Source organism: Uloborus diversus, chromosome 2 (genome assembly GCF_026930045.1).
Source record: "Uloborus diversus isolate 005 chromosome 2, Udiv.v.3.1, whole genome shotgun sequence".
NCBI lineage: Eukaryota > Metazoa > Arthropoda > Arachnida > Araneae > Uloboridae > Uloborus > Uloborus diversus.
In genome coordinates this window covers 58,377,077-58,405,056 of record NC_072732.1, presented here as the reverse complement: position 1 = coordinate 58,405,056, position 27,980 = coordinate 58,377,077, and the positions used below count along the sequence as shown (strand labels likewise).

At 32.3% G+C, this 27,980-nt stretch overlaps 1 protein-coding gene across 1 annotated transcript; it reads right to left on the bottom strand.

Annotated features, from left to right (window-relative positions):
- Window positions 1-1,011: 1,011 nt before the first annotated feature.
- Window positions 1,012-27,483, bottom strand: LOC129217067 (uridine diphosphate glucose pyrophosphatase NUDT14-like). The gene is made up of 5 exons (XM_054851313.1): window positions 27,318-27,483; window positions 18,674-18,717; window positions 17,835-17,899; window positions 9,651-9,858; window positions 1,012-1,312 (listed from the first exon to the last, which is right to left on the bottom strand). Exons 1-5 carry the CDS (start codon window positions 27,396-27,398, stop codon window positions 1,066-1,068), a joined length of 645 nt encoding a protein of 214 aa, XP_054707288.1. The 5' UTR covers window positions 27,399-27,483; the 3' UTR covers window positions 1,012-1,065.
- Window positions 27,484-27,980: the final 497 nt, after the last annotated feature.

Sequence of the window (27,980 nt, the reverse complement as noted above, 5' to 3'; positions counted from 1 at the left end):
AGATAAAGTCACAAGCTATTCAGGCCCATTATATAGGGGGGGTTACAAGGGCCAACTTCTCTTCTAGCTTGGGAGATCAATGTATTTACATGCCAGTGGGTATGTTTTGCTCTTTGTGGGTACAATTTACATTAAGGGTACCCTTTACCCTCCAACACCTGAAAAAATTCAACTTAATGGGCCTGATACCATTCTTTCAAAAACTAAATCTTGTAAATGTTTAAAACAAAATAGAAAATATGAATAACAGTGCTACACAAATGCTTTTACTGTGGGGAAAAATTTCAAGAGACTCTGACTTATAGCACATTAAGCAAACACATTTTAAGGGACTTTATTAACTTCTATGAATAATTAGATTTTAACGTCATACAGAACTGACTCAGCAGGATTAAATAACTTTTACTACAGCAGAAGATCGTAATAATGCACACCTTGGGACCAGAGCTTTTGCGTTATACAGGTTTTTGCGTTATATAGATCATTTCATAAATTTTGAAACTAATACTCAGTATATATGTATTAGCACTTCAGAATGAGTTTTACCTGCAATGAGTATTAAAGCACTAATATTACAATTAGTTATTCACAAATAAATATGTTTTACAATCAAAATCTTCTCTCGGCACTTCTGCTAGCTTCATGGTTTGTATAACAGCTGCATTTTCAAGAGCCATCTGGTATTTTCTGTTTACTATGAGTACTAATTTTCAATTTAAAAGCTTTGAAATAAAATGGAAAGATGAAAAACTTTCAAAAACCGCAGCATTCTATAATCTATCGGTTACCATTTTAAGCTGTTGATTGGTGGATTGGAGCACGTGATCATTAGCTGTCAAGTGATTAACTAACCGGGCGCTACCGGTCGAGCTCGTCGAACGTAAGCTATGATTATCATTAAGCTAATATTCCTTTCATTGCAAATAAATAACGTATGAAACGAGTAACAAAAAATCATTTTAATGACTTCAACAAATCAGAGTTAAGACAAAACATGTTTGCAGTAAAAAACTTGCAGTATTCAATTCACAAAAAAAAAAAAAAAAAAAAGATTCACTAAAACTATTAAAGTTTTTGCTGTAAATTTGGTGGTACTTTGTTCTGGAAAAACCATATCAAAGCTAGAATGATGGATGCTGGTCGTGGTACTGATTCATCATACACAAGGGACTGTGCTTTGGCCAAATCCATTTCAATTACTTCAATATATTCCCCTTCATGTTCATTTCCCCCTCCTTGTGAAACTTTCATTGAATCTGTGACTTCTACATAATACAGTGTTTGAATAGAACCTGAAATACCAACCCCTGATCTATAGTTAAAAAAAAGAGAGAAAGAGAGAAATTACTATTACAATGTTTGATCACAACATAAGTTTAAGAATCATTTTAAAACAACACATTAACATTTAAAAAAGTGAACTACTGCCAATATAAAACACAGAAACAAAGCATTTATTCACTTCACATCAATATTTTCATTCCGAGATAGTATCTAATAGCAACTTGATTAATTAGTTTAATCTATGGACACAACTCAATCCAATCAGTCAGATTTTAATTTTACAGTAACTCTGACTGTGACACTATACTTGAAAATGTACTTAAGAAGGGGTAGAAATGACCGACTTGTCACATGTAGGACATTTTCCCTGAAAAATATAGGACAAATATAGGACACATTATATGAATAATTTTGCTACAAAAAAAGAAATACATATCATATATTATTTAGTTATTCTTATCAATGATTTCGTTTTAAAAAAATTTCAAACAAAATTATAACTTACATCTGAAATGACTTTCTTGTAGTTGAAAGAAATATTTTTGAAAAAAAAAAAGTGTACCTTACAGACTAAATAACTAAACAAAATTTGAACAAAGATAAATTTTTATTTTTTTCTATCCCACTTATGACCCAACCCAAGTACTAATTCCACTGCTCTTTGATTTTATATCTAAACTGAACCCTTTACCACTTGTATTAAGAGCAAACAGAGCTTGAGAAGGATCCTTCTGATGTTTTTCAGTTTTCATTATGCTTAAATGTTTTAGCATGCAGCCTCAATTGCAAAATTCCACTATTGCTTATGGGCACTGAACAGTTGCAAAAATGCCAAAAAGCGGTAAAATAATCTTTTTCTTTAGTGCACCATGCACCAAAATTTGTACAATTAATGTCCTCCTGATTCAACTACTTCACACGAAATTTTGTTGAGCGATGCAATTTTGCCATTATAATTCCACTTATTACCACAAACTACGTTTTAACATAATAAGGAACTAACATTCCACGATCCCAAAATTGCACAAAAAAAAAAGAAAAAGATTGCAAAAAGAAGATTAGAACATTCCGATCAGAAAATGCACTGAACACAAAATATATCAATATATCAACGAAAACCATGATGAAAAACAAAACAAATGGCTGTTGCCCCCCCCCCCCCCCCGCCCAAACGCAAAATTCTAAAACTCAGATTTAGTTCTCGAAACTCCACCCACTATAGAGTGAGTGACGTCCACATTGCTGTAGCGAATGAGTGTAGATGCCTGTCATAGGATTTAGTCAGTTGAGTTTTTTAATTTGAAATTCGTTTGGGCACATATTTTCAACGAAAAATCCGATGTCAGAAAGTTTATTTACTGTTCCTTTTAAAAGATATATTGGGTAAAAAACGCAGGGTTGGCTTTCTGCCCTGCCAGTGGCAGAAACTGGTTATAACCGGTAAAAACCGGCAGAAACTGGCAAAAATTAAAAAGCTACTTTATTAATTCAAGTAATTACAAAATGATATTTGTTTAAGTAAACTAAAAAATGTAATTCCATTTCATCATTGTAAAAAATAAAACTCATTGCCCTTGATTTCGTTTGATCAGAAAGAGAACTGTTTAACTGCAGATGCTCGTAACATTTGGATTAATCTGAAGAACGAGAATCTTAAGGACACTTAAGAAAAAGAAGTTACAGATTTAAACAGGCAGTTACTGGTTGTCATTTGCTAGCTTATATGCGTCATCTAAAATGCTGAGGATTAAAATTATCATGTGCTCAAGAAGAAAATGCCAGAATTTTACTTGCCGATAGTAACCTCGATTTTATACCTAACATCACAGCTTTACAAAACAAATTGACCCTATTTCCCAAAACTTATTTTTCCAGTCAAGTTTTAAAACCACCCCAGTTACTAAATAGTGAACCAGTTTAAAAAATATAACAATTGATAAAAGTTTCATGAATCTTTGCTTGATCCTTGATGACATTTCCATTTAGTTCTTCTGTTGCGAGAGTATTCTGTTATCTCCTCTATTCATATTAAATTAAGAAATCATTTATACTTTCAATTCACCTTTTCTTAGAGACAGCTGCAAAGTGCAAAAAACATAATGTTTGATTTTTAATGATATTGTAATTAAATTGTGCTTTGGCTAACATTTCATTATTTTCCTGTGCTAAATTCGTATTGTGTATCAAAGATTTCTTTTATGTCATTTTTTGAGTTTTTGCCAGTTTCTGCCACAAATGTGGCAGAAAGGGGTTTTTGCCATGCCGGTTTTAACCGGTTTCTACCAGTGGTTTTAACCACCTCGGCAGAAACTTGCCAACCCTGAAAAAACGGGAATATAGGAAATATACGACATTTTTGAAAAATATAGGAAATATAGGATGATTTTGATGCTTTTTTTGAAAATATAGGAAATATAGGACTACTTCGACCCCTGCTTAAGCATTAGCAATAAACCAACAGGGCAGTCCTGACAATGTAAATATCACAACAAGCAAGCATGTCCAGCACAGCTAGACAAACTTTAACTAGTATAATAAAGCGTCCCAGCCATACTACTCATATTGAAGTTTCAACACCTATCCATAAGCAATATGATAAATAAAAGTTCAATGGCTGAGTTCAAGAAAAGAATTAGTAGAGTAATAGAAAATTGAGTGGAAAGAGTTAGCATAAACATGAAATATATTTGTTTATCCACTCAACTGGCTCTAATCCTCAATGCTTGAGATCAACGAAAAGCATTCGATGAAGCATTGGTTGGTGAACAACCGGTTAGTAACTGCTGACGTCATTAGCTGTCAACCGACCGGTAGCTACCGGTCGAGGTGTGCAAACGCAACCTCTATCTCCTTCGTTACGAACGCCTTCCTTCCTTCTGTAACCCAGAAACAGAACTGTGACTTCCTAAGCAAGCTGCATTTAGTTTAACACTCAAGTGAATATGGCTCTGTTTTAAACTAATTTTCAGTTATAATTTTTAAAATGTCAGTCAACTTTTTTTATAGCAGAGTCGAATTTTGAGAGTTAGAATTCTCGTGAAAATAAAACCCATTTTGTGGATATCCATAGCATGCAGGTGCAGGTTCTTATTAATGCGCTAGGGACATAATGGGATTGTTCATTTCTGAAACCCGTCAAGTGCACTTTTTTAAATTCTCAGAACACTATAAAAAACTTCCTAATTTTAAAATAACTACAGGTTTTAGCATACAAAAAATTTGAAGTGCTTCTTACTGTATTGCAAAAACATAATGCTTGAAGTCTCACTTTTTTTCTTTTTTTTTTTTTTTCCACAATTTTTTTTTTTTTTTTTTTTTTCATTTTTGTACTTGACAAGTTTCTGCAATAAAATAAAACTTTTTTTGACTAAAATATTGATTTTGAAAAGGTGTTGTATGTTGTTAATAAAAAACATTTTATCTTTATGTTTAATTTTATTGAACATCAAAGAAAAAGTTGAGATATCAGTTAAATGAGAAACGCAAAATAAAGAAGTAATCAAAGGCAAACGAGACATCGTAAAACATATCGTCTATGCATACAGGTCAAGCCTAATGTTAGAGTTTTCATTCATATCATCTTCATACACTACTTTGGTGCAGCACAGCCTATCAAGGCTCTTGAGCCAAAAAATACCTTATATAAAACCAACCAACCATACACTTTGTTGATATTGCAAGCAGCTTGGTTCCTAAGCCACTGGAGGATTTCACAGGACAACTAGTAAGTAACATGAGGCCTGGGGCCTCATATTACTTAAAGTTCTTCACACAGCATTATCACCATAAGAAAAATACATGTAGTAATTTTTAAATAATAATAAAAATAATGACTTGTAAATTCAAAAAAAAAAAACTTTCTTAAAGGAGAACTGTCATTCATTCTGCCAGTAGCACCCCAAAAGGGCATCATATTTATCATAAATGCATGTAATTCATTTATATAATTCTGTGATGGTCAAAAGATCCCCAAAACTGCATTCCAACGAGCCCCAAACTGTAAATCAACCACTGCATTCCATTATAAAGGTTTCAGGGGGTCTCCAAATTATTGTGGGCCTAGGGACTTACTTGTAGTTAATCAGGCCTTGGGATTTCATCAAAAATATATTCATATCCTGTAGTACATTTTACCGACTTCTTCAGATAATTGATTTTTTATTTACTTTGTGTGTTGATCTCTATTTTTCCAAATCGACATGCAATCATTTTTGGAAGCTACAGAGCAGTAGAATATTTTTTGAGTGTGAATGTTGAGGAGGTTAAACCATCAATAAATCGCTTAGTAACCACTATTCCTTGATCAGTGTTGTTGTAATAAAACTCTTTACAAGCAGATACTTTAAAAGGAATCCTATTTTCCTTTTGAATTCCCCTCCCAGAAGTTTCATCGTTATCAGAGCCGGATTTGGAAGTGTGGAGGCCCCGGGGCAACGAAGGAGTGGAAGATTCTAATCAGGGTACGAAAAGATCATATTTTCGAAAATATCCAATATTTTTATATATTGCATGTATGCGATATTTTCGACCCGTGAAAGTTAAGATATTTTGTAAAAATTTACTGTGGGGGCCCCTTTTGTGGAGGCCCCGGGGCAGCAGGGATGGTAAAAAAACCGGTTTTTTTCAAAAAAAAAACAAAAAGAAACAGTTTTTTTTGGTTTAAACCGGGTTTTTTTTGGTTTAAACCGGGGTTTTTTTTGGTTTAAATACTATTTGCCAGAAAAACAATTAATTTTCGGAAGGTAATTAAGGTTCCATGTAATTAACAGTTATTCAATAGTCACAATAAAAATTAGGTGTAATTTCTTGATTAATTAAAGAGATAAGAACAAAATCTTGTAACTAAATTAAATAATTAAAATAGCTTTCTGCGTGGAAATATTGATTGAAATGTTTGACTTGATTAACATATTAGTATGCATATATATATATAGACCTTTTATGATACGAAATACTTCAAGAGGTGGTTGTGATGCGGGTTAAGATAAAATATAATGAAGATCCAAGAAAAAAACTTTATAAAACCAACATAATATGAATAATTATCGAATAAAGGTAAAAGTTATATTTTTAAGCATAATCTTTTCAAAAGAACAATTTTCATATTTTTTCTTTCTGATCTTACATAACGCTGATTTTTATATACACTATGTCGCAAATATTGAAGTAAAGCAAAATGTACAACAGTACATGATTGAACAGTCAAAAAATTGATTGCTGTTGTACTGACAAAGTTTTAAAAAAAAGTGCTGCTCTATATTCGACTCCATTCTTATTTTGGAAAGACTTGGAAAAGATATCGACTATCGCTAAAACAAAGAACCAAATCAAAAATACAAAAATTGGTGTAACATGGCTTAAATTACAGCTTATTTACTGGCATACATGTTGCACCCAGCATTGAAGTTTAAAAAATATTAAATGCAAACTCTTTAGAACAAATAAATGTGTAGCAAATTCTATTTCAAGAATTTTTTTTTGCCAAAAAAGTTATATCTTCTGCAACAGTGACTGAGTGGTGGAAAAGCCAGGAAAAAGAATTTGAAAAATGCAATGCAACCGTCTTTAGAAGTCTTCAACATTACTAAAACCAGCTTTAGAAAAGTGCAGTGCATATATTTTCGTCATTTAGATATCATTCATAAATCAAAAATTGATTAGGCTCTGGAAAAGTATCAAAACTTGCTTTTTGTTGAAAGTACTAAATAACATAAAAATAATATTAATTTATAACGTAAAAGTTGCTATGTATTTATGCACATGTTATTGTGGTGTAAAGTTTATTTTATGTAATTGTAAAAAGATTTATACACATATTTCTGAAATGAGTTGAATACATTACATATACAGGGTGTCCGAAAAGTCCTCGACACATAACTATAGTATTTTAGGTTAAATGTGTCAAGGACTTTTCGGACACCCTGTATATTTATTTATAAATCTACAGTTTTTGTTTGTAACAGATTAAAAATATTTTGCTTTAAACCAAAAAAACCGTTGTTTTCTCCAACAGTCTTTAGAAAAAATTCATTTAGTTGAAAGCCTTGAACAAAAAGACTAGCTTTGAAGCTTTTTCCAATCCTAATTTGTTTCTTATTCAATATGTGTGGGGAAATCAATGTAAACCTGTAAAATGGATTTTTTTGGGGGGGGGGGGGTTTAAAAAACCATTTTAAAAAAAAACGCATGGTTTTTTTTTAAACCAATTTGTTTAAACCATGGTTTACACCAACGTGGTTTAAACCAAACAACCCTGCGGGGCAGTAGCCCCACCTGCCCTCCCTTAAATCCGGTCCTGATCGATATAAAAACGAAGTAAGACAAACACAAAATTTGCTGCAGAAACAGGGTTCGTACTTAATTTCAGAAATAAAATGAAGGAGTTTTGAAGGAGTTAATTGAGATTTTGAAGGAGTACTAATGGGCTGTCATTTCATGATGTTGCACTTTTTTTCAACATATTTGACCACCTTACCCTTTTGTCAAAAAGTGTCACACTTCACCTAACTCCTCCTGTCACATGTCATATTTTTCATAAAAATATTGTTACAATAACTGTTACTTTGTCACCCTCTATCTTTCCCTTGTCAATTTCATGAACCCATCTCCCCCTCAAGGTATGACATCACTTGACACAATCACTTAATATAGTACATTTATTTATGTGTTTTTAAATATTTAAGTAATAATTAGAAAACCTGACTTTTGCTGTTGAGAGGATTAAAGTTACCGTCATAGAGGAAGGTTATGTAGTCTTGAACTAAAAAAGAAGGACTTAAAACCAAAATGAAGGAGTATGAAGGGCCCTTCAAAAAATTTCTTAAATGAAGGAGTATTGGAGGAGTTTTGAAGGAGTGTGCGTGCGAACCCTGAGAAAGCTGTCATGTGATTTCCCTTGATGGGTTTCTGCAATAAACAGAGATTGCAAGGAGAAATAAATCCCATTAAAACCTCCAAAAGGCTTGACATTTTACATATTTTTGTATGAGGTAGTGTGCCTAAATTTGCCCATTCATAATCTACAATAATGTCACTTTTGAAAAAACTGCCAGTTGATGGGTTTTTGAAACAAACAATTCAATTGAGTTATCAATCTTTTGTAAGAAGGCAAACTGCTTTTTAAGTCATTGTTCATGATCGGTTACTATAACTTTTATTAAATGGTTCTATATTATGATGAGATGATTTTCATTTTTACACAGAATAGATATTACTCTCTTTTTGTCTTTACTTATAGAATAATACCAATCAAAAATCATGAATAAATATAATATGGCATATCCACATAGCATAATGTAATCATCAATGTAACCATCTCTAATTTAAAAATACAAAATTATTAAAAGCTTTTTCAAATGGAAAATACATTATTTGGCAGAAATAATGCTGAATAACCAGGGTTGGCTAGTTTGTGCCGAAGTGGAAAAACTACTGGTAGAAACCGGTTAAAACAGGCATGGCAAAAACCCCTTTCTGCCACATTTGCTGCAAAAACTCGGAAAATAACACAAAAGTAATCATTGACACGCAACAGAAAAATAGCATGGGAAAATGTTAACCAAAGCACAATTTTATTAACAATTTAATTACATATTATAACATCATTCAAAATCAAATACTACATTGTTTGCATTCTGCAGCTGTCTAAGCAAAGATGGATAGAAAATATAAAAGTTTTCTTAATTTAATATGCATAGAGGAGACATTTTAGAATACTCTTGCAACAGAAAATAAATGGCAATCTATCGAGGAACAAGCAAGATTCACTAAACTTTCATCCACTGTATATTTTTTTTAAACTGGACCATCACGTAGTATTTGGGATATATATCTAAACTTGACTGGAAAAATAAGTTTTAAGAAATGGGGTCAATTTGTTTTGCAAAGCTGTGATGTTAGGTACAAAATCTAGGTTAATATAGGCAAGTAAAATTCTAGCATTTTTTTCATGAGCACATGATAATTTCAATCACAAGCATTTTAGATGAAGCCGATAAGCTAATAAATGACAATTAGTAACAACCTGTTAAAATCTGTATGCCACTTCTTTTAATGATAAATTTGAATTAAGTATTCTTAGTAAACTAAAACAAATATCATTTAGTAATTACTTGCATTATTAAAGACTCTTCTTAGTTTTCGCCAGTTTCAGCTCGTTTTTTCCCGGTTATAACCAGGTTCTGCCACTGGCAGGGAAAAAAAAACAGTTTTTGCCGGCAGAAAGTCAACTCAGTGAACAACAGAAATCTGAACAACCGATGATAAACAAAATGGATTGCAAAAACATGAGATGCAAATCAAGTTTCAAATTAATTACATTTTAATAAAAGTGTGCAATAATTAATTTACCAACTTGAAATGCCTACCTGTATGAAGTAACTTTATGAAAATTTGAAAGAGGAACAGTGTAACCACACTCTTCTAGAACTTCATCTCTAGCAGTCTCAACAAGGCTCTGCTCTTTATCCACAATGCCAGCACACAATTCAATTGTCATGCCCAAACTTGCTGGGCACTTGTCGACATCAACATTTCCATCACTATCTTCAAACTTCAGGTCAGCATAATAAACAGCTATTTGAAATAAACTATGCTTTAATAAAAAGCTATGAATTGAAGAAACTTCTTATTTCAGCATTAAAGTAGTGTTCCCGCTAGGCCGTTTTTGAAGGGCGCAGCGCCCTGCCCTTTTTCATACTGTCAGAATGCGCCCTGTCCTTCTTTTAGTCCGCAAAACGCGCCTAAATTTTTTTCAACATTTACTTTCATATAATTTATTCATACTCTTTGAAAGTATTTTAATAGTACTATGCATGTTTTACAAATCCTGCATAAAAAAACTTTTTTTCTTAATAATTGGGCTGAATTAAATAATATTATATTAAACTCTAGAGAATAGAATGTAGAAATATAGCACATAAATTTTAGGAACTGTAACTTCTAAAATTTTGGTTGTATGCAAAATAACAATAAATATTTAAATAATGTACAATATGATGGGGCGAGCCATTCGGATATGGGATATTTATTTACTTAATATTAATTTACTTATTGTCAAAATAGTCGGGAAGTATTTAAATGCACAATCAAAAATCATTATTTTTCAACTATGACATTACCGCAAACCAGCAAATGAGAATTATATATATATATATATATATATATATATATATATATATATATCTTAATATATAAAAATCTTCTGTGCGGACGTTTGTCACCATAAGGCTTTTAAAAGGGCTGGACCGATTTTGATCAATTTTTTTGTGTGTAATTAAGTTGTGGCAAGTATGGTTTCGAAGCGCGATGGATCGAAACGTTTTTGTTAATAAACTAAATAATTTAAACATTGGTAGGTTATATCTCCCAAATGATTAATATTTATTTTAACCTATTGTTGAGCGAGAACTGAATTAAATATTTAACCAGTTGCCAAAGGAAGATAAGAAAGCCAGCTCTGCTTTTTGTAATGAAATTTCCTACTGTGATATGTCAATTGAGAATAGATAAAACGTATAAAGAAAGAGTGAAGCCTTCATTTCTTGAAAGCAGAGATTTTAGGCCCCGTGAAAGTACTGTACCTAGCAACATGTTTCTCGGCTCAAATCCATCTGAGTTTTGGCACCAATGTCAAGAATACTTTAAGAATTATCTAACTAATCAGTACATTATTAGAGGAAAAGATGATGGAATTTAGAGACGAAACAAATTTTATTTTCGTCCAGATAAATTACAACAGGGTAGATCTGTACACAAAAGATCAGTGCAGTGGATGTTCTTTATCTTTGGTGGAAAGAACAAATTAGGCAATACATGAAGTTTAAAAAGTTTTCGTTCAAAAGTTTGGAACTCTAATCGGTCGGAGTTGGCTTCGCTCACTGATCGGTTGGATTACAGTAACGTGATGGCTTGGCGACTTTGGCTATAAAAAATAGAGTTGCGTGATTATTTGTTTACATTTTAAAGCTACTGTTACTGTAATTTATTGTATTTTTTGTTTTTTTCGTAAAATATTTCAAATTGCAAAGAATTGTTTTTCGTTTTTGAAGAGTGTTTAGTCATTTTATTTGAAGAATTTATTTTACATCGGGAGGTGGGGGGGGGATGAGTGATTTTCGCTTATTCAGAGAACAGTTTTTACCCTTTATCATTTTTTAAAACGATATCCTTGAGATTGCTTTATTCTTTTTCATATAAGGGATTTGTAGCGAGATTTCCCGTTCGTTCTAGATGGGTAGTTAGTTTTTTACACTTAATATCTGAGGAGGCTTTTATCCTTTGAGTATGGCTGAAGGAACAAACCATCAAGGGTGGGAGAAAAAATAGTTAATAAAACAACTGCTCAGTGGTTATAAGATAAATCAAGTTGTAATAAATATACGCATTCTGACACCAAGCAGCTTAAAACATTTTCTTTTTACTTATTCTTTTCAACAAAACGGTTCAAACACTTGATAGTTTAATTGAATTTTTTTTACTTTTCAATTTACAAAGTTTGAACGGAACAACGTCTGTTGAGTCCTCTAGTGTGTGTATATATATATATATATATACAGGGTGTTCCGTTTTAACCTGCAAGACCTTTATTTTTGCAACCGTTAGTCCTAGGTATATACTTAAAATTGCAAAAATGTTCAAAATCAGATGCAGAGTTTAATTATTGAAAGTTAGAAGTAAAAACGAAAATGAGTCAGAAAATACAAATATAACTTTTTATACGGGACCCAGGTGCCCTAACTAATATTCAGAGAAATAATCCCCATTGAAAACTATTACTGACACAAAAAACTTGACATTTGTGCGACAAAAACTCATGGAGATATTAGAGTCTAAAGCTTTAAGGGACCGTACAAAAGATGAATTAGAACTTATCGCCGTTTCAGAGGAATGTCAGGTTGTCAAAATAAATAAAATAAGTATTTATTTTTCAATGCTATTCCAAAATAAATGCATGTGTTATGCCATGATACGCAAAAGCAAAACTACTACAAAACCTCGAGCAATTTGAAAAATCACACTATATGCACACATATAATTTTAAATTCTTGTTAACTACTATATTTTCCCCCAAAAGGTGTTATTGACGGCGAGTGTAAAGTGGTAGAAGTCACAAAAGCTGCATTTCATAATTCGGTGAATATTGGTCGTACTAATGTAAAACTTTTTCTGTTGGAATGATTTTTCAATGGAGAAAATTTCCCTAAATATAAGTTAGGAGTCCTGGGGCCCGTATAAAATGTTACATTTTGTATTTTTTGAACTATTTTTATTTTGACTTCAAATTTTCAATATCTTAACTCTGCATCTGATTTCGAACATATTAGCAATTGGAAGTATACATATAGGTCTTACCGTTGCGAAAATAAAGGTCTTACAGGTTAAAATGGAACACCCTGTATATATATATATATATATATATATATACATGTGCATACATTTTTCTCCCATGAGTCTGTAATCTTAATCAAAATCATAATCGGCACATCATAATTGTAATCGATTACATTTTTAAAATAATCTAATCATTGCTGTAATCGTAATTACATTTTGGCAGAGGATTATAATCGTAATCGTAATCTCCTATTTGTCAAGCTTGTAATCGTAATCGTAATCTCCTATTTGTCAAGCTTGTAATCGCAATCCTAATTGATTACATTCTTTTGTAATTAACTCCAAGCCTGGTATGAACACTCAAACTATTTGCTGATTGCAAATGCAGAGGTGATTGGAAGATGGGGTTATAAGACATTTGTTTTACATTTCGAAAAGATGAGGCTGATAGTGCTATTTTATGGAAGTGTAACATTTAATATTACATTTCTATAAAAGAGCAACCTCTAGGGTTACCCATTCCCGCAAGGTCACCCCCCCCCCCCCCAATAATTTGGGTTTGTGTGTGTGTCATCTTTTAGAGGGAGTGGCGAGTGCTTTTGCTAGAAGAGTTTTTTAGGTGAAGACAAGTTTCTTTTTGTTTCAATGAGTAGCAATGGGAGTTGTTACATTTTGAGAAATTTGAACCCTTTATGAATCTGTAAGTCAAATATGAGGGGGGAATTTGGTGCATTTCAAACGATGATTTTGAATTTACAATCCCAATCAATATATGTTCACTGTAGGGCTCCAGGGCAGTAGCCTGGGGACGGCATTAGAGAGCAATGCCCTACCTTTTGTGACCAATGCTCTTCTACCTATAAAATTTAACTTAAAAAAAGTTCAAATTCCAGTGCAGGGGAGTCCTTAAAGCTCCCTTCCTATAACATCAACAAAGATACTCTGAAGATGCGTTTTAAGAACTTCAATCTCTAAAAATTTCGGGAGGAGAGTACCGAAATTGCATTTTTAGGACTTCCAATTTCAAATAACTTCTTTGATAGTGCTCCAAAGTACACTTCTTCCTCAAGTATTATGAAATATAGCCTATACTAGGACTTTAATTTCCAAAAAATTTCAGGGGAAAGCCTTTGAACTTCGCCTTTCTAACATTGCTAAAAGGCGGTCTAAAGTGAGTTGCATTTTTAGAACTTCAATTTCTAAAAATTTCGGGGAAATGCTCCAAATTCCATTTTTTTGCCAAAGGTTATCAAAGATGGGCAACTGAGTTCTTAAGAGTGAGATTTAAAATTTTCTTGGGGAGAACACCCTAACCCTCTTTTACCTAACATCTTTGATGATTGTCTAAAATTACTTTGTCGGAAATTCAGTTTCAAAAATTTACTGGGGAAATGTCTCTGAACCCCATTGTTACCAAAGATGGCCTCTAAGTGCTATTTTTAACACAAATGTTTTGAGATGTTTCCATAGGAAAACCTACCTCTCCATAACATCATCAAAAACTACCTGGAATTGTATTTTGGAGCTTCTATTTCGAAAATTCCAAAGGGGAGTTCTGAATCTTATCCCTTCCACTCATATCAACACAGATAGAACACAGTTGCGTTTTTAAGAACATCACTTTCCAACATTTGTCAGGGGAGAGCTCTCTTAGCTTAACAGCATCAAACATGGTATTAAACTGCATGTTTGAACCTTCAATTTCGAAAACTTCTGGGATGAATTCCTTTAATTCCAATGTTTCTTCTAACCTTACCAAATACATTCTTCAACCTTACATGAAATACAACCGCCAGCTCCAATTCCAGCCGAGGACTGCAGTTTCGTGCTTATTAGCACTCATCAGCCCAGCATAGGAGTGACTGAGCTGGAGGTGAAAAACCTCGTAAGGGAGCCTAGAGTGCCAAACAAACTGGTAGCTAATACAGAATTAGCACTGACCAGAGGAGTGACCGAAACAATGGTTCGGTTCAACTCGAATTTTGAAGGCAAGGCAGGTATATTCAATAAGTCACCAACCTATAGCCAGGACTAAGGCAGAAATACATGAAATGTATTTCATGTATTTCTGCCTTAGCCCTGGCAATAGGGCGGTGACTTATTGAATATTCTTCAACCTTGTACTTGACCTGACTTTAAATTCCAAAAATTGACCAGGAAGAGCATCTGAATCTCCCCTCCACCAACATTACTAAAGATCGCCTGTGTGTTTTTTGAGCTACAATTTTAATAATTTTTTGAGGTAGAACCTCCGTGCCCCTGTCCATGTGCGATGTTACTTTACCTCTGCAATCATGTTGCTAATTGAAGATCTTGCTGTAAAAAAGTGCTCTAAATTGCCATTTTCAAAAGGTCATTTTTTAAATTAGTTACCTTGTAAACACCAGGTTACATATTGCTGGTTTGAAAAATTATGCACCAGAAAAGATGTAAACTGGCTTTTTCAAGGTACAGAAAAAAAGATTTTTTTTGGAGGGGGGGGCTATAGGATTACATAACCCCTTAGACCTTTGAAGATATCTAGCCCCCCAATAATTTTGGCAAGTTGGCGCCCGTGAGCTCACCCTCTCCCTTCCAAAATGAGGCCAAAGATTTAAATGCTACAGTCCATGCCACAGCCCTACCCCCTTCCCTCTCATGGGCATTCCTGCCTTCTCCAAATTTTTACAAATGCCAGCTTCTTACACTCACCCCTACAAATAAGAAAACCAACATGATTGACAAACAAATAGCATACAAATACAGACACATGTTTTAAATTAATAAGAAACCCCATTATGAATAACAAATTGCAAACTTCAAGTGTAAGATATCTTTTACACCACTAAATCTTTTTGAATTAGGATTTGCTGATACTGTTCCTTATCAATTTTGAAATTTGACTACAATTTAACTGCCAGTAGTATGCTTATACACTGATTTTCTTATTTATCGGTTCTGCTAAAGGTAAATTTTTTACTTCTTATTTGTTTATTCATATATAGGCAGTTCTCAAAAGGTGGGAACAAAAAAGTTAACTTTGAGCAATTTCAAAAAATTTCAAATTTGACATCAATTTTGCTTTTATTCTATAGTATGCATACCTAGAACACAATATATGAACATGAAAAGACAGCAGGTGTTTGTAAAAATTGTTAGCAAATTAAATCAGCAGTCTGTAGGTAACAGATTTTGGACATTGTTGTCCTGTAGGTAACGTATTTTGGACATCATCATAATGTAAGTTTCACCATTTTTGGCAATTGTTAATCTGATTTTTAACTTTTGTAATGAAAATTTTATTTACTACTTTTTGAATTTTGCAATTTAATAATAAAGAGGATATTAATGAAGTACTTGAATGGCCATACATAGTGCTCTTTACATATAATAAACTTTTGGAATGATTTTGAAGAAGTTGATGAAAGGTAAAAAAAGCTTCAAATTAAAAATAATACAAATGTAAAAAATGACATCAGTTTTAATAATGAATATTTTCTCTAATGTCATAAGAATTAAAACAATGTCTAAAAAAATTATTGAAAAAAGGAGTTCGTATTTCTGTTTGGAGATCGTTATAAATTATGTTTCCAAAAGAAAGAAGAGAAAAAAAAATTCTAAAGTAATAAAAGCGGGGGGAAAAAAATGCGCAGGTGATAAAGTCGCCAAAACTGGTGCTGCTAACGATAAACTACATTTGACAAACTGAAATTCCTATCTGGTAAAACCTTTAGTTTATCGTATACTGTGTTGTCGCCAACAGAGGTTTGCTTGGCGATTTTAGCGCAAAATGGCTTTCATTACGATCATAACCAGCCATATTTCTACTGTAATTTATGTATTGTTCAATGTGTAACGTAATAATTATGCAAAATACCAATGGATTAAAGAAGATAACATTATAATAACCTTTTTTATTGAGGTTAGAAGACAGTGGATCATCAAAAATGAAAATTATGAATAAATGGACAGAATTATCGGCTTCAAGATCGTAACGCCATTTGGACATCTCACATGTATGTTTAAGAAAAATTATTTTTCTTCTAAGATACTGCATAAAAGCTTATGAAAACACTTTTAAACAATTAAAAATTGATTCTGAGGATCGATAAATACCTTTAAAACGAAAACATCATATATTTAGTTCTCAAATAATAGCATTGTAAAGATCGTAACTTTTGGACATGCATCAAATTTTGAACTTACTTTTTTCTAAAATCGTTTACAAAGTAAATAATCTGTCTTTCCTTTTGTTATTTGTGTAAAATATTAACAAAAAATTATTCAGTTTAAGATTCATACCTTTAATTTTTTTTTTAAATGTTAATTTTTAAATTGTTTACAAAGTAAATAATCTGTCTTTACTTTTGTTATTTGTGTAAAATATTAACAAAACATTATTCAGTTTAAGATTCATACCTTTATTTTTTTTTTTTTTTTGAAACGTATGAAAATAATGTTAAAAAAATTTTTTAATGGTACATTTGCTCAGTTAACGTTTTGGTATGTCCAAAATTGTGCCTGTTAGCAAAGAAAATATTTTTTAAGGGCATTTCAAGAGCATTTTTTCCATAATTTATGTCAATTCTTGTCTCTATACAGTATTATAATTTAACTCAAAAATTTTTGAGTTAATTAAAATGAAAGTTATTTGGTGTTGAAGCTTCAAAGTTGAGGTCTGTATTTGCTCCCACCTTTTGAGAACTGCCCATATAGTACAATTCAAGCTGATTATACTAACGGAAAAACTATATGTTTCAAACGTGAAGGAGCCATAAAATGCTAAAGATATAAGAAAAAATTCTTTTGTGACAAACAATCAATCTTCATTGAAACAAGTAGGGTAAAGGTGGAACTAGTGAACAATTTTTTTCACTTCTTAATTTTTAAAACAATATGATCATTTTCTGAAAATAAAAATGTCTAAAGGTTTGAATGGTTGTCTTTGTTTAAAAAACACAGGACCCTGGTTTATAAACAAAAAGGAAAGAAGGGTGCCATTTCAATAACAAAAGAGCCATAAAGGCCAGTAATCAAAGGACAGGAAGAGCACAGCTCCCTCTTGTCCAAGCCACAAGAAGCATAGATTTTTATTGAAAATGTTTTGCAAACTATGCTGAATCTGCCAACGTACACTAGAAAACATTTGATTTGTCATATTTAAAATGATTCAGTGAAATAAATGATTAGGTAAAACAAAAAAAATGTTTTTTTCTCGCTGAAGTAACATCATAACTCACCTGGTCTAAACTGCTTCACAAATATCAATGCTTGTCTTGTAACATTGAAAATAAGAATGGCAACACTGTAACAAAAAATATAAGATAAACATTCAAGAAAATATTATTTCTATATTGAAACATTTTATTTGATGTGTTTAAAATTATAACATGCATGCTCATTTTTGTCGCTGAGTCAGAAATTCATCACTTTCATATAACAATAGTAATTAAATCAAAAATCAAATTTAACATCTTACAAAGACAACAACACTTGTGTAAGGGGATACAAACAAACTAAAAAAGTGGGCAGACAAAATTTGGTAAACAATGAGAAATGACACAAATAATTATTTAAACCGTATAAGTACTCATTTTTCATTTGGTATCTAAATAGCTCAAAATTTAGTTTTGAAAAGGATTTTTTTTTAAGTCTTATTATATTGAAAATAAAAGTGAAATGAGTGAAATTTAAAAAAAATTGAGAGGGATTTTTTTTTTAAATCTCTTTTTTCAATTTAACAGATGCCACACAAAATCATTAGAAAGATCCACATTAAAATAGTTTTTGAATGAAATTTATTTCAAAAGAGTGAGATTCTTGCACTCTATCAGGCACCCTGTTGTGAAACATGTGCACCAAAATATCTTCACTGAAATTTTAAAAAATCTAAACTTTGCACTTCTTTCCAAGAAGATGTCAAGTTACTATCTGAAAATCTTACACAAAAATGCTGATTTTTGCAGTAAGCTCTACGGAAGAAAAAGAAAAGGAATATTATTAGTCTAACAAAAACTTTAAGTGAAACAATTGTTTTAACATGTTCAAATGTTTTCTTATTTTTACTTGAAAGTCTTACCTATCATGAACACGCATCAAGTCCCATGATTTCTCTTTACCATCCTGTTAACAAACAAAATACAATTAACTTTTACTTTATTCCAGAGTTGGTAAAAAAACCCGTTTTTTGGTTTAAACCAGGTTTTTTTGGTTTAAACCGGTTTTTTTGGTTTAAATACTATTTGCGAGAAAAACAATTTTTGGAAGGTAATTAAGGTTCCATGTAATTAAGAGTCATTCAATAGTCACATTATACCTAATTTCTTGATTAATTAAAGAGATAAGAACAAAATCTTGTAACTAAATTAAATAATTAAAATAGCTTTCTGCAGGGAAATATTGATTGAAATGTTTGACTTGATTAACATATTAGTATGCAAGTATATATAGACCCTTTATGATACGAAATACTTCAAGAGGTGGTTGTGATGCGGGTTAAGATAAAATATAATGAAGATCCAAGAAAAAAAACTTTATAAAACCAACATAATATGAATAATTATTGAATAAAGGTAAAAGTTATATTTTTAAGCATAATCTTTTCAAAAGAACAATTTTCATATTTTTTCTTTCTGATCTTACATGTAATGCTGATTTTTATATACACAATGTCGCAAATATTGAAGTAAAGCAAAATGTACAACAGTACCAGTGGCGGATCATGTGATTGTGAGGCCTCAGGCGCAGCCTGATCCTGAGGCCCTCACAACAAAAACGATAGAGTCTTACTAATATTAACAATGCTGGAAATCATAACTTTTTTTATTTTTTGAATAAACGAACAAGCTTTGGGGGAGGGGGGGACAGTTACATTCTTATTAAAAAGGGAAAAAACGACATTTCTGCCCCCCCCCCCCCACCAAAAAAAAAACACAGTGAAAAATTTTGCCTCCTATATTTGTACGTAATTTAGTCAGTACAGGGGGAGAGATCCTTCGAGCTCCGCTTTCTGGCATTTACAGGGGTCCGAGTGGTGATTTCAAAAATTTTAGGATACAATTTTGATAAAATTTTAGGACAACAGATATCAAGTTTTTTTTTAAACTTAAACGTAATGTATAAGCTTGATTTTCGCAGTGGATGATAAAACGTTTCAAATTCAATCTTGAAAATTACAATACAATGCATTTAATCTTTTATTCTTTAACACAGTGGCCAGTATGAAATAAAAATTAATGTACATATGTCCAATTGCTTCTTTACTTGCTTTGTTGTTGAAAAAATGTCCTTAATAAGGAGGGTTTAAAAGCAGAGTGCAAGGTGCAAGTCCAAAATTTATTGCATTTTTCTTTTTATCAGATAATCTGATACTTTTTGGTACCTCAAAATCATCAAAAATACCCCTGTAAATTCCAGATAAATCATTTAAAGACGCAAATGAATAATTGTTTTTTATGGCAACTAAAACTATAAGAAAACCACCGCTTACAAAATTTTATCTTGGAGTGAAATTGAAACAAAAGCTTTGGATTGCTTCATTATAACCAATATGTTTTCAGTAAAAGACGAAGAACATGGAATTTTAAATACGGCTTGATTTTTCAAGCTACTTGTCAACCTCTTATGTCTCGCCGCATCAGCATGAGACAATACCTGTGAAAATAAAATGCTTTAAATTCATCCCTGTCTGCATGGCACCATGTGCTAATTTTGCATCTATTTCTCTCTGCCTTTTCAACCAAAGGGAGGAGAATTTCGTTTCCCATGGCATTTAAATAAAACAAACTGTTATTCACATTTTTAAAACAAAAAGTTAGTGACTAAATTTAAAAATTATATGTGCAAGAAATAATCCAACTTCACTGAACAGAAACACAAATAAAAGCAAACTGAGTCTTTGTATTGGAAGAACAAGCTAATGCTCAAACTACAAAGCAAGATAAGCATTATAAAAATAAATATTACATCCACCTGGGGACAAACCATTTAATTTTTGTCCTAAATAAGCTTTTTGAACCAAGTGCTTACATTTGGCTTCTTATTTTGTTGTATAGCTTTTTTGTAGAAGAGGAATGACTGCAAGATTTAGAAAGTATAGATGAAACAGTTTTATAATTGAGCATTTGTTTTTGTTAACTGCATCCCCCCCCCCCCCTTCTCTAGAAAAAAAAGTAGCAGCAGCATAGGTTTTTCTCTTTCTTAAAAAAAATTTCTTAAGGTCTACGAAGTTTATCTTGTCTTAAAATACAGGCATATCAGCATGAAAAAAGTTTCATTTTTCTGCACAAGTAGGGAATATAGTGTGAACATTACAGGAATTTTAGGAATTTTAGGACAATTCCTAACCCTGGGCATTTAGCAAAATCACAGCTTTCCTCAGTTTACCAATGCAAGTATAATTCAGTTGTGCAATCAGAAAAAAGTCCAAGGAGGGCGATGCACTTAGCAAAAAGAAGAGAGAGAAAACTTGTAATCTGATAAAGAAAGGGGGGTTCGGTAGTTCTCCCCCGGGAAATTTTTGAAACTTGGGAGATTTAAAAACGCCATTTTAGACTTTCTTTGCTGATGTTTATGGACAAAAAGGTGAAGTTGTCTTGGCGGAAAGTGGTAGAAATTGAAACCTTAAAAACGCGATTATAGACCATTTTATTAACGTTAGGGTAAGGGATGGAGCCCAGGGAGTGCCCCCAATATTTTTTTTTAAAAAATAGATCGAAATCAATTCTCTGCCCTCCCCCTTCCCAATTTCGAAATTGAACTTCCAAAAACACTATTTCAGACAAAATTTACATGATAAACAATTTTTACGGGGCTCTTCCATGAAATTTTTTTTTCAAAATTATGGTCCTAAAAACTTCAGCAACATTTTATATTCAGGGGCTATACCATTTTAATTTTTTCTAAGTGTAGTTTAAAAAATTTCGAGTATTTTCCGAAATTCAAAGAGTTCATCGGCTTTCGGAGTCCCTGGGTGGTAATCCTAAGGCGTACGCCAAGAAGTGGGGTGATGAGGAGAAAAGTATAATGAGTTCGCGCGCGCGCAACTATGAACAAATCCAAGTGAAATTCTTACTCTCATATTTTACTTTTCCTGAAATTATTTATATACTTCTGAAATTTAAAATTCGTAATTTAATTTCCTTTAATATTAAAAAATTCTGATTCTTCAGAAGTTTTCAAGCAAATCTTAAAGCCTATGTTTTTTTTATATAATCATTACCATCATTTTTTTTTTTTTTTTGAAGCAGTAAAACATGCTTTTTAGTACATGGCAAATGTTGATGTACACTCCTGAAAATAAAACTGAAACACTTCAATAGTTGGGGAGAAACTAACCTGGCAGCATTAAGAAAGCTAAGCAGATCTTAATAATAGCATTACGCCGCTGTCAGGTTAGGTTTGCCGCAACTACAGTTTTTATATAAAACGTTTGTCTTTAATAAGTAAATCAATCTTAATGAAGTTGAAATTTTAAAATATATTACAACAAATGGCACCAGTGAAAGAAGGAGAACACTCAAAATCAACTACTTTCGCAGCAGAGGCATTTAAAATTTTTATAGTAATTTTATAAAGCGTATTTGTAATGAATTGACAAATGGTTCTTTTCTCTGTAATGGAAATATAATTTAAAGAAGAATTAACAGTATATTCTTTTTTTCAAAAGCAATACCTTTGTACAACTTTAATTGTAGCCTATTATATTTCAAAATTTATCATTTAACACCAAGATTGCAGCATAATTCTAAAAATAAAATGGTTATTAAAACATATTTAACTTATCTCAAAAGGAATGATGGTCTTGTCGTTGATTGAAGACACAGAGCAAAAGCACGATCACGAGTGAATCAAAACAGCAAATGACGTAACTTCTTCGTTCTTCCTCCAAAAAAAAAAAAAAAAACAGAAAAAATTCCCGCCTTTTCCAAACTGCTTATTTAGTTAAATACATCATAAAACTATCTTGTTACGGGTTGGTTACTGATGAGAAAGTGGGAAATTTAGCAAAAAGTAAAGAAAGAAAACACAGGAAAACACAGCTGTGCCCCCCTGTGCCCAGCGTGTGAAAACGACTTTGATCTGGACCCTCCACAGATCTGTCTCTTCTCCCTTCAGCATTCTAGATAAGGAAAGGGAATATAATTGTTAGTCAAGAAGAGTGACCATTCCAAGAGGTCGAGTTTTACAACCCATGTTGTAAATCCTGCTGCCTGCTCCCCTTATTTAGAAAAACACCGATTCGGGCATAATCGCACAAATGACGATTGGTATATTTTGAGGACTGATATAATACTGACACAAAAATGACGACTGGTAATCATTTCTTTGAGAAGAGGGGGGGGTCTCACCCCACTCTACCCCCTCTCGACAATTCCTAGCTATATGGCTATTCCAATTAAAGCAAGTATCTTCATGTGTATATCAATAGTACTTTTTTAAAACAAGATGCATACTCATATGAAAAATTATCATATAAGCTTTGTGCTACAATATGATTAAAGTGAAAAAACAACGTGAATAAAGCAAAGCATGCTTGCTTTAAGATGCATACTCCTTACTCAGACGAAGGCGACTTGTAAGTGGTCAAAGAACTCAATGGAATGGGAAAAGTTCTTCTGGCAAGCAGGCGCGGATATATAAATTTTGAGGCCCCCTGCAAAAACTCTGTAGGGCCACTCCCCAGAGGCCAGCAGTGTGTACATTCGTACCATTAATAAGAACTTAGTGCTAGTTTTTTTTATTATTATTATTATTATTATTTTTTCAATTTCTTGGGACATTGGGCCCTTTCAGGTCGTGTCCCCCCCCCCCCCCGCACTGCGTGGTTGTGGGTACGCAGGGCCTGCTGGCAAGACTAACTGTACATTTTATCAGAATAATTTTGTCGAGTATTTTACAAAGACAATTTTATGCTGAAATTGTGGGAAGAAAAAGGAAAATCCAAACTGTAGGGAAAATCCAAACAAAGGCACCTGAAGCCAAGGGCCCCCTAAGACTCAGGGTCCCCTATTGGAAGCAATCAGCCTGCGCCTAAAATTCATGATTAAATATCAATTTTCATGAGATTTGAACATTTTCCACTCAAAATTATAGCTTTCCACGACAAGTTCTCAAAACAAAAATTTTGGTTTTGAGGATAGGCCAGTTCGCAGCTCCGAGGTCCCCTGCTTTTCTGGAGACCCAAGCTAACGCCTCATGCGCCTATGCAGTGATCCGCCACTGAACAGTACATGATTGAACAGTCAAAAAATTGATTGCTGTTGTACTGACAAAGTTTTAAAAAAAAGTGCTGCTCTATATTCGACTCCGTTCTTATTTTGGAAAGACTTGGAAAAGATATCGTCTATCGCTAAAACAAAGAACCAAATCAAAAATACAAAAATTGGTGTAACATGGCTTAAATTACAGCTTATTTACTGGCATACATGTTGCATCCAGCATTGAAGTTTAAAAAATATTAAATGCAAACTCTTTAGAACAAATAAATGTGTAGCAAATTCTATTTCAAGAAATTTTTTTTGCCAAAAACGTTATATACATGAAGTATAAACTTTTTTTTTTAAATTTGATTCAAAAAATATTATTTGTGTTCACCTGCAGAACAAATCTTAATTTTTAGGTACAAACAATTAAGTTAGACTGTTGATTACCTTACAAGTCAAAGTTAAAATTCCAGGAAAGTGCAAATAAATGGGCAAAAATGTCACACCCCTGCAACAGTAGTGAGCAATATAATGGATTGCATCTACAATAAAAGATTCAATCCTTAGTAAATCTTAACTAATCATGCAAATTAAGCATAATGATGGAAGTTGACTGAAATCTGCTTTATGGCACATATATGAAATAAAAAATATATTAATATTTTTTTTCGATTAAAGCTTGTAATACATTTTGAAGAAGCAACTTCGCAATTTTAGTACTTATCTCTGAAACTTAGCTAGGAACTTAGCATAAATGGCATTTTAGTTTTCAATATGTGTGGGAAAATCAATGTAAACCTGTAAAATGGATTTTTTTTTTTTTTTTTTTTTTTTAATTTTTTAAAAAAACCGCATGGTTTTTTTAAAAAAGCAATTGGTTTAAACCATGGTTTAAACCAACGTGGTTTAAACCAAACAACCCTGCTTTATTCCCAATTAAAAAAAAAAAACATTTAAAAACAACAAACAGGGCCTCGCTTAGGGGCTGGCAAATTGTACGGCTGCACAGGGCGGCTAAATTATTTTGAAGTTAAGAGTCTGCTAAAATATTAAAAGAGAATAAAAATTCAGATTTTATGACAACCTTAAATTCAGAAAAAAATTTCCCCGCCGCACTTTTTCACGAGTTAGCATGCGTGCTATAAAAAATCTAATCAGCTCAAATTTCTAAAAATACTTGAATGTATTAACAGCCAATTATATTGTTATTTAAGCGCCTAAAATTTCAAGCTTTCAGTGTGATAAAATTTTCCGTAAACTTAGTCTAAACTTGGCAATTTGGCACAAAAAAACTGATCCGCCATTTTTGATCACATTTTTCGGGAGATCCTACATCCTCAGGATTTGGATCCAGGAAGCTAAACATTTGCATAGGTTAGTTTCAAAGGCACATCTCTACGCCTCTATAAAATTTCCTCCAAATCGGAGATGGTCGAGCGGGGACTTGACATGGCATGACTTTTCTTTATTTGCTAGTAGTAAAAATAAGTGAAAAGGCAGAAAAGGGTCAACATTTTTCATTCTCTTTCCGAATGTTGTTCTGAAGTTAGATTTCAATTTTGTATTTCATACTCCACCCCCCCCCCCCCGGGCTGAAAACAACGGAATTTAGATAGGAGTTCTTTATTTCATCAATTACATCTCTTTCCAGGGTTGGCTGGATTGGATCCAATGGGTTTTTTTGAAAAAACACATTATTTAGCACAGTTTTGGGTTTTTCTTTAAATTTTCCGAGAAGTTTTTTAAAAAATTAATTAATTTAAATACTTGATTCACAATTTAAACTTGTTTTTTATTTGTTATTCATCACAGACAATGGACATAAAAATTAATTTTTAACTTAAATAGTATTTCTTAACTCTTAACGGCATTAAAAAACCACTTCAAAGATTTTAAATAAACATATTTAACTTTTATCTTTAGCTGGTCAATAAATAACTGAAATTATCCTGTCACGTCTGAATTTCCCAATGTTTGTAGATTGCAGAGGAAACTACTCTAGCTAAAAGGCTTTCATGTGAATTATTTTCTGCAAACCAACACGTCACAAATCTCAAATAAACAAGGTATATTTTTTAGAAATTAACAGGTTTTACAAACGATTGAACAGAAAACAGAATAGGATGTACAGTATTTTCATTATCTTACGAAAAAATTTAATATTTCCTACTCTGTAGACAGAAATAGAAAAACAGACAACATAAAACTCAAAGAAATGTCTTGATTAAGCAGGAATTCAGTAAAAAGGGATTAAACTGTTTGAGGTTCTACAGTAATTTTGCATAACAAAATGAAATAGAATTAAGTAAAATGCAAAAAAAAAAAAAGAAAAAGTAGTAATTAAAAACGAACAATAGATTTTATCACTCGAGAAATAACTTTGTCTTAACTGTTGGTAATCATGAAAACTAAAAAATCTGAAACTTCACCATTCTTGGGTTTCGTAGTCTTTTATCCTTTTTTTCAGAAAACGCTGAATTTTCCAGCTTTTTTTACCCAAAGACAACTTTTGTGCTTTGTCTAGGATACTTACGCTACAATATGCTACAAGTACCCCACATTTTCCCTGAAAAAAGACAACAGAAAAAAACACATTTCTTTTTTTAAAAACCCAGCTTTAGTTTATAGTATCTTGTTTTGGGTTTTATTTTTAAAAAAAAACCCAAAAAACCCTGGGTCCATGGGCTTTTTTTTTTAAAAAAAACCTGTTTTTTTGCCAACCCTGTCTCTTGTAGATTCAAAAAATGTTCTTTGCCACCATATTATGTGTATTTATTTTGTAAATACTTATAAAAATCTCAAACTAACTTATACAGCTGGGTGACACACTACAGGGGATTATGTTTAAGGAGAGAATAAATTAAAAAATGATTATTTATCGACTATTAAAACGAATTTCGCACAGGGCCGTTAAAACTCTACGCACGCCCCTGACAACAAATGAAGCAATTATAGTTTTAACCACAAAATTGAGTACAATGGTAGTTTTGTTTCTGAACAAGCAAGCAGTTTTTAATGGCAAATCAAAACTCAAAAGTTCTGAGTAGGTGTCAGAGCAATCGCCAACTTTTATCGGTGTTCTATGATTACTGAGAAACGTGACAACAGAAAACTTGAAACCACTTTAATTACTACATCAAACAAAAATAATGCACTGTTAAAACCCTCGTTGACAGATTGTAGAGTTTGTTTTTACTTTTTAAGATCATGCAAACAAAGTGTTTTTTTACTACTTTCTGTCAATTCCGATGTAGTCCCGAAAACGTTTTATCCCTGGGACACAAAATTACAAACATCAACACAAAATTGATCACGAGTATCTCGTAATTAATTCTTTACAAGAAAATTAGAAACTTGAATCAAAGTAGAATTAATAATAAAATGGAAATATGCAACAAGATAATGGCTAAATTTTGAATAAAGGTAATCATTCTGAATACAAGAATGGCACTATGAAAAGAGATGGATTCTTAACATATACCACCTCTAGGAAAATGAAAAAAATATAATCACACTGACCTGCTTATAAAACATACGACGAGGTTGAAAGTACAGAGAATGCCCACAGTCAATTATTTTTACATCGCTTATGTTATCCATCACATTTATTAGCCAAAATTTTCAGCCGCAAATAATTAAACTTAGTGATATTCTAAATTTGATTTGATATTAGATTTTTCTTTCTTTCGACGCCTAAGCGCAATACTTAGATGAGAGCCTGGATGACAGAGTCCCTACTCTCCAATACGTATATTTGGTCCAGATATTGTGATACTTATATCATACTTTACATATTAAAAAGGTTATCTTGCTGGATGGACAAATTCAATGGAAACACATATAACATAAGCAAATAAAAAGGAAAAGGAAAGAAAAAGACATCACACGAAGAAGAACGAAGCTCAGGCAGATTTGTAAGATTATCGCTCTTTCGCTGGCGTTACGATTTTTGCTGTCGCACTGGGGGGCGTGTTAACGAGGATGCGATCGCTGATCTCATTGGATGCAACCAGTGATGCAATAGCTGCGCTTTTTGGGGGGACTGGCAGTTTTGTTTTTTTCTTGAAAGGAAATAACTGATGCAATTGAAACTGAAATGAAGTATTGTTGTGTTGTGTATCGTATCCTGTTGTAAAACCATAAAGGGTAGACTTGAACACTTATATTTTATGTGAAATATGT

What these genes read in the sequence shown, in the direction of transcription:
- LOC129217067 (XM_054851313.1), bottom strand. Translation starts at nt 27,398, where the DNA reads ATGGATAACATAAGCGATGTAAAAATAATTGACTGTGGGCATTCTCTG. An exon ending in GTCGTATGTTTTATAAGCAG is followed by an intron (nt 18,718 to 27,317) that starts GTCAGTGTGATT and finishes GTTTGTTAACAG; the next exon opens with GATGGTAAAGAGAAATCATG. An exon ending in TGTGAAGCAGTTTAGACCAG is followed by an intron (nt 9,859 to 17,834) that starts GTGAGTTATGAT and finishes TATTTCAAATAG; the next exon opens with CTGTTTATTATGCTGACCTG.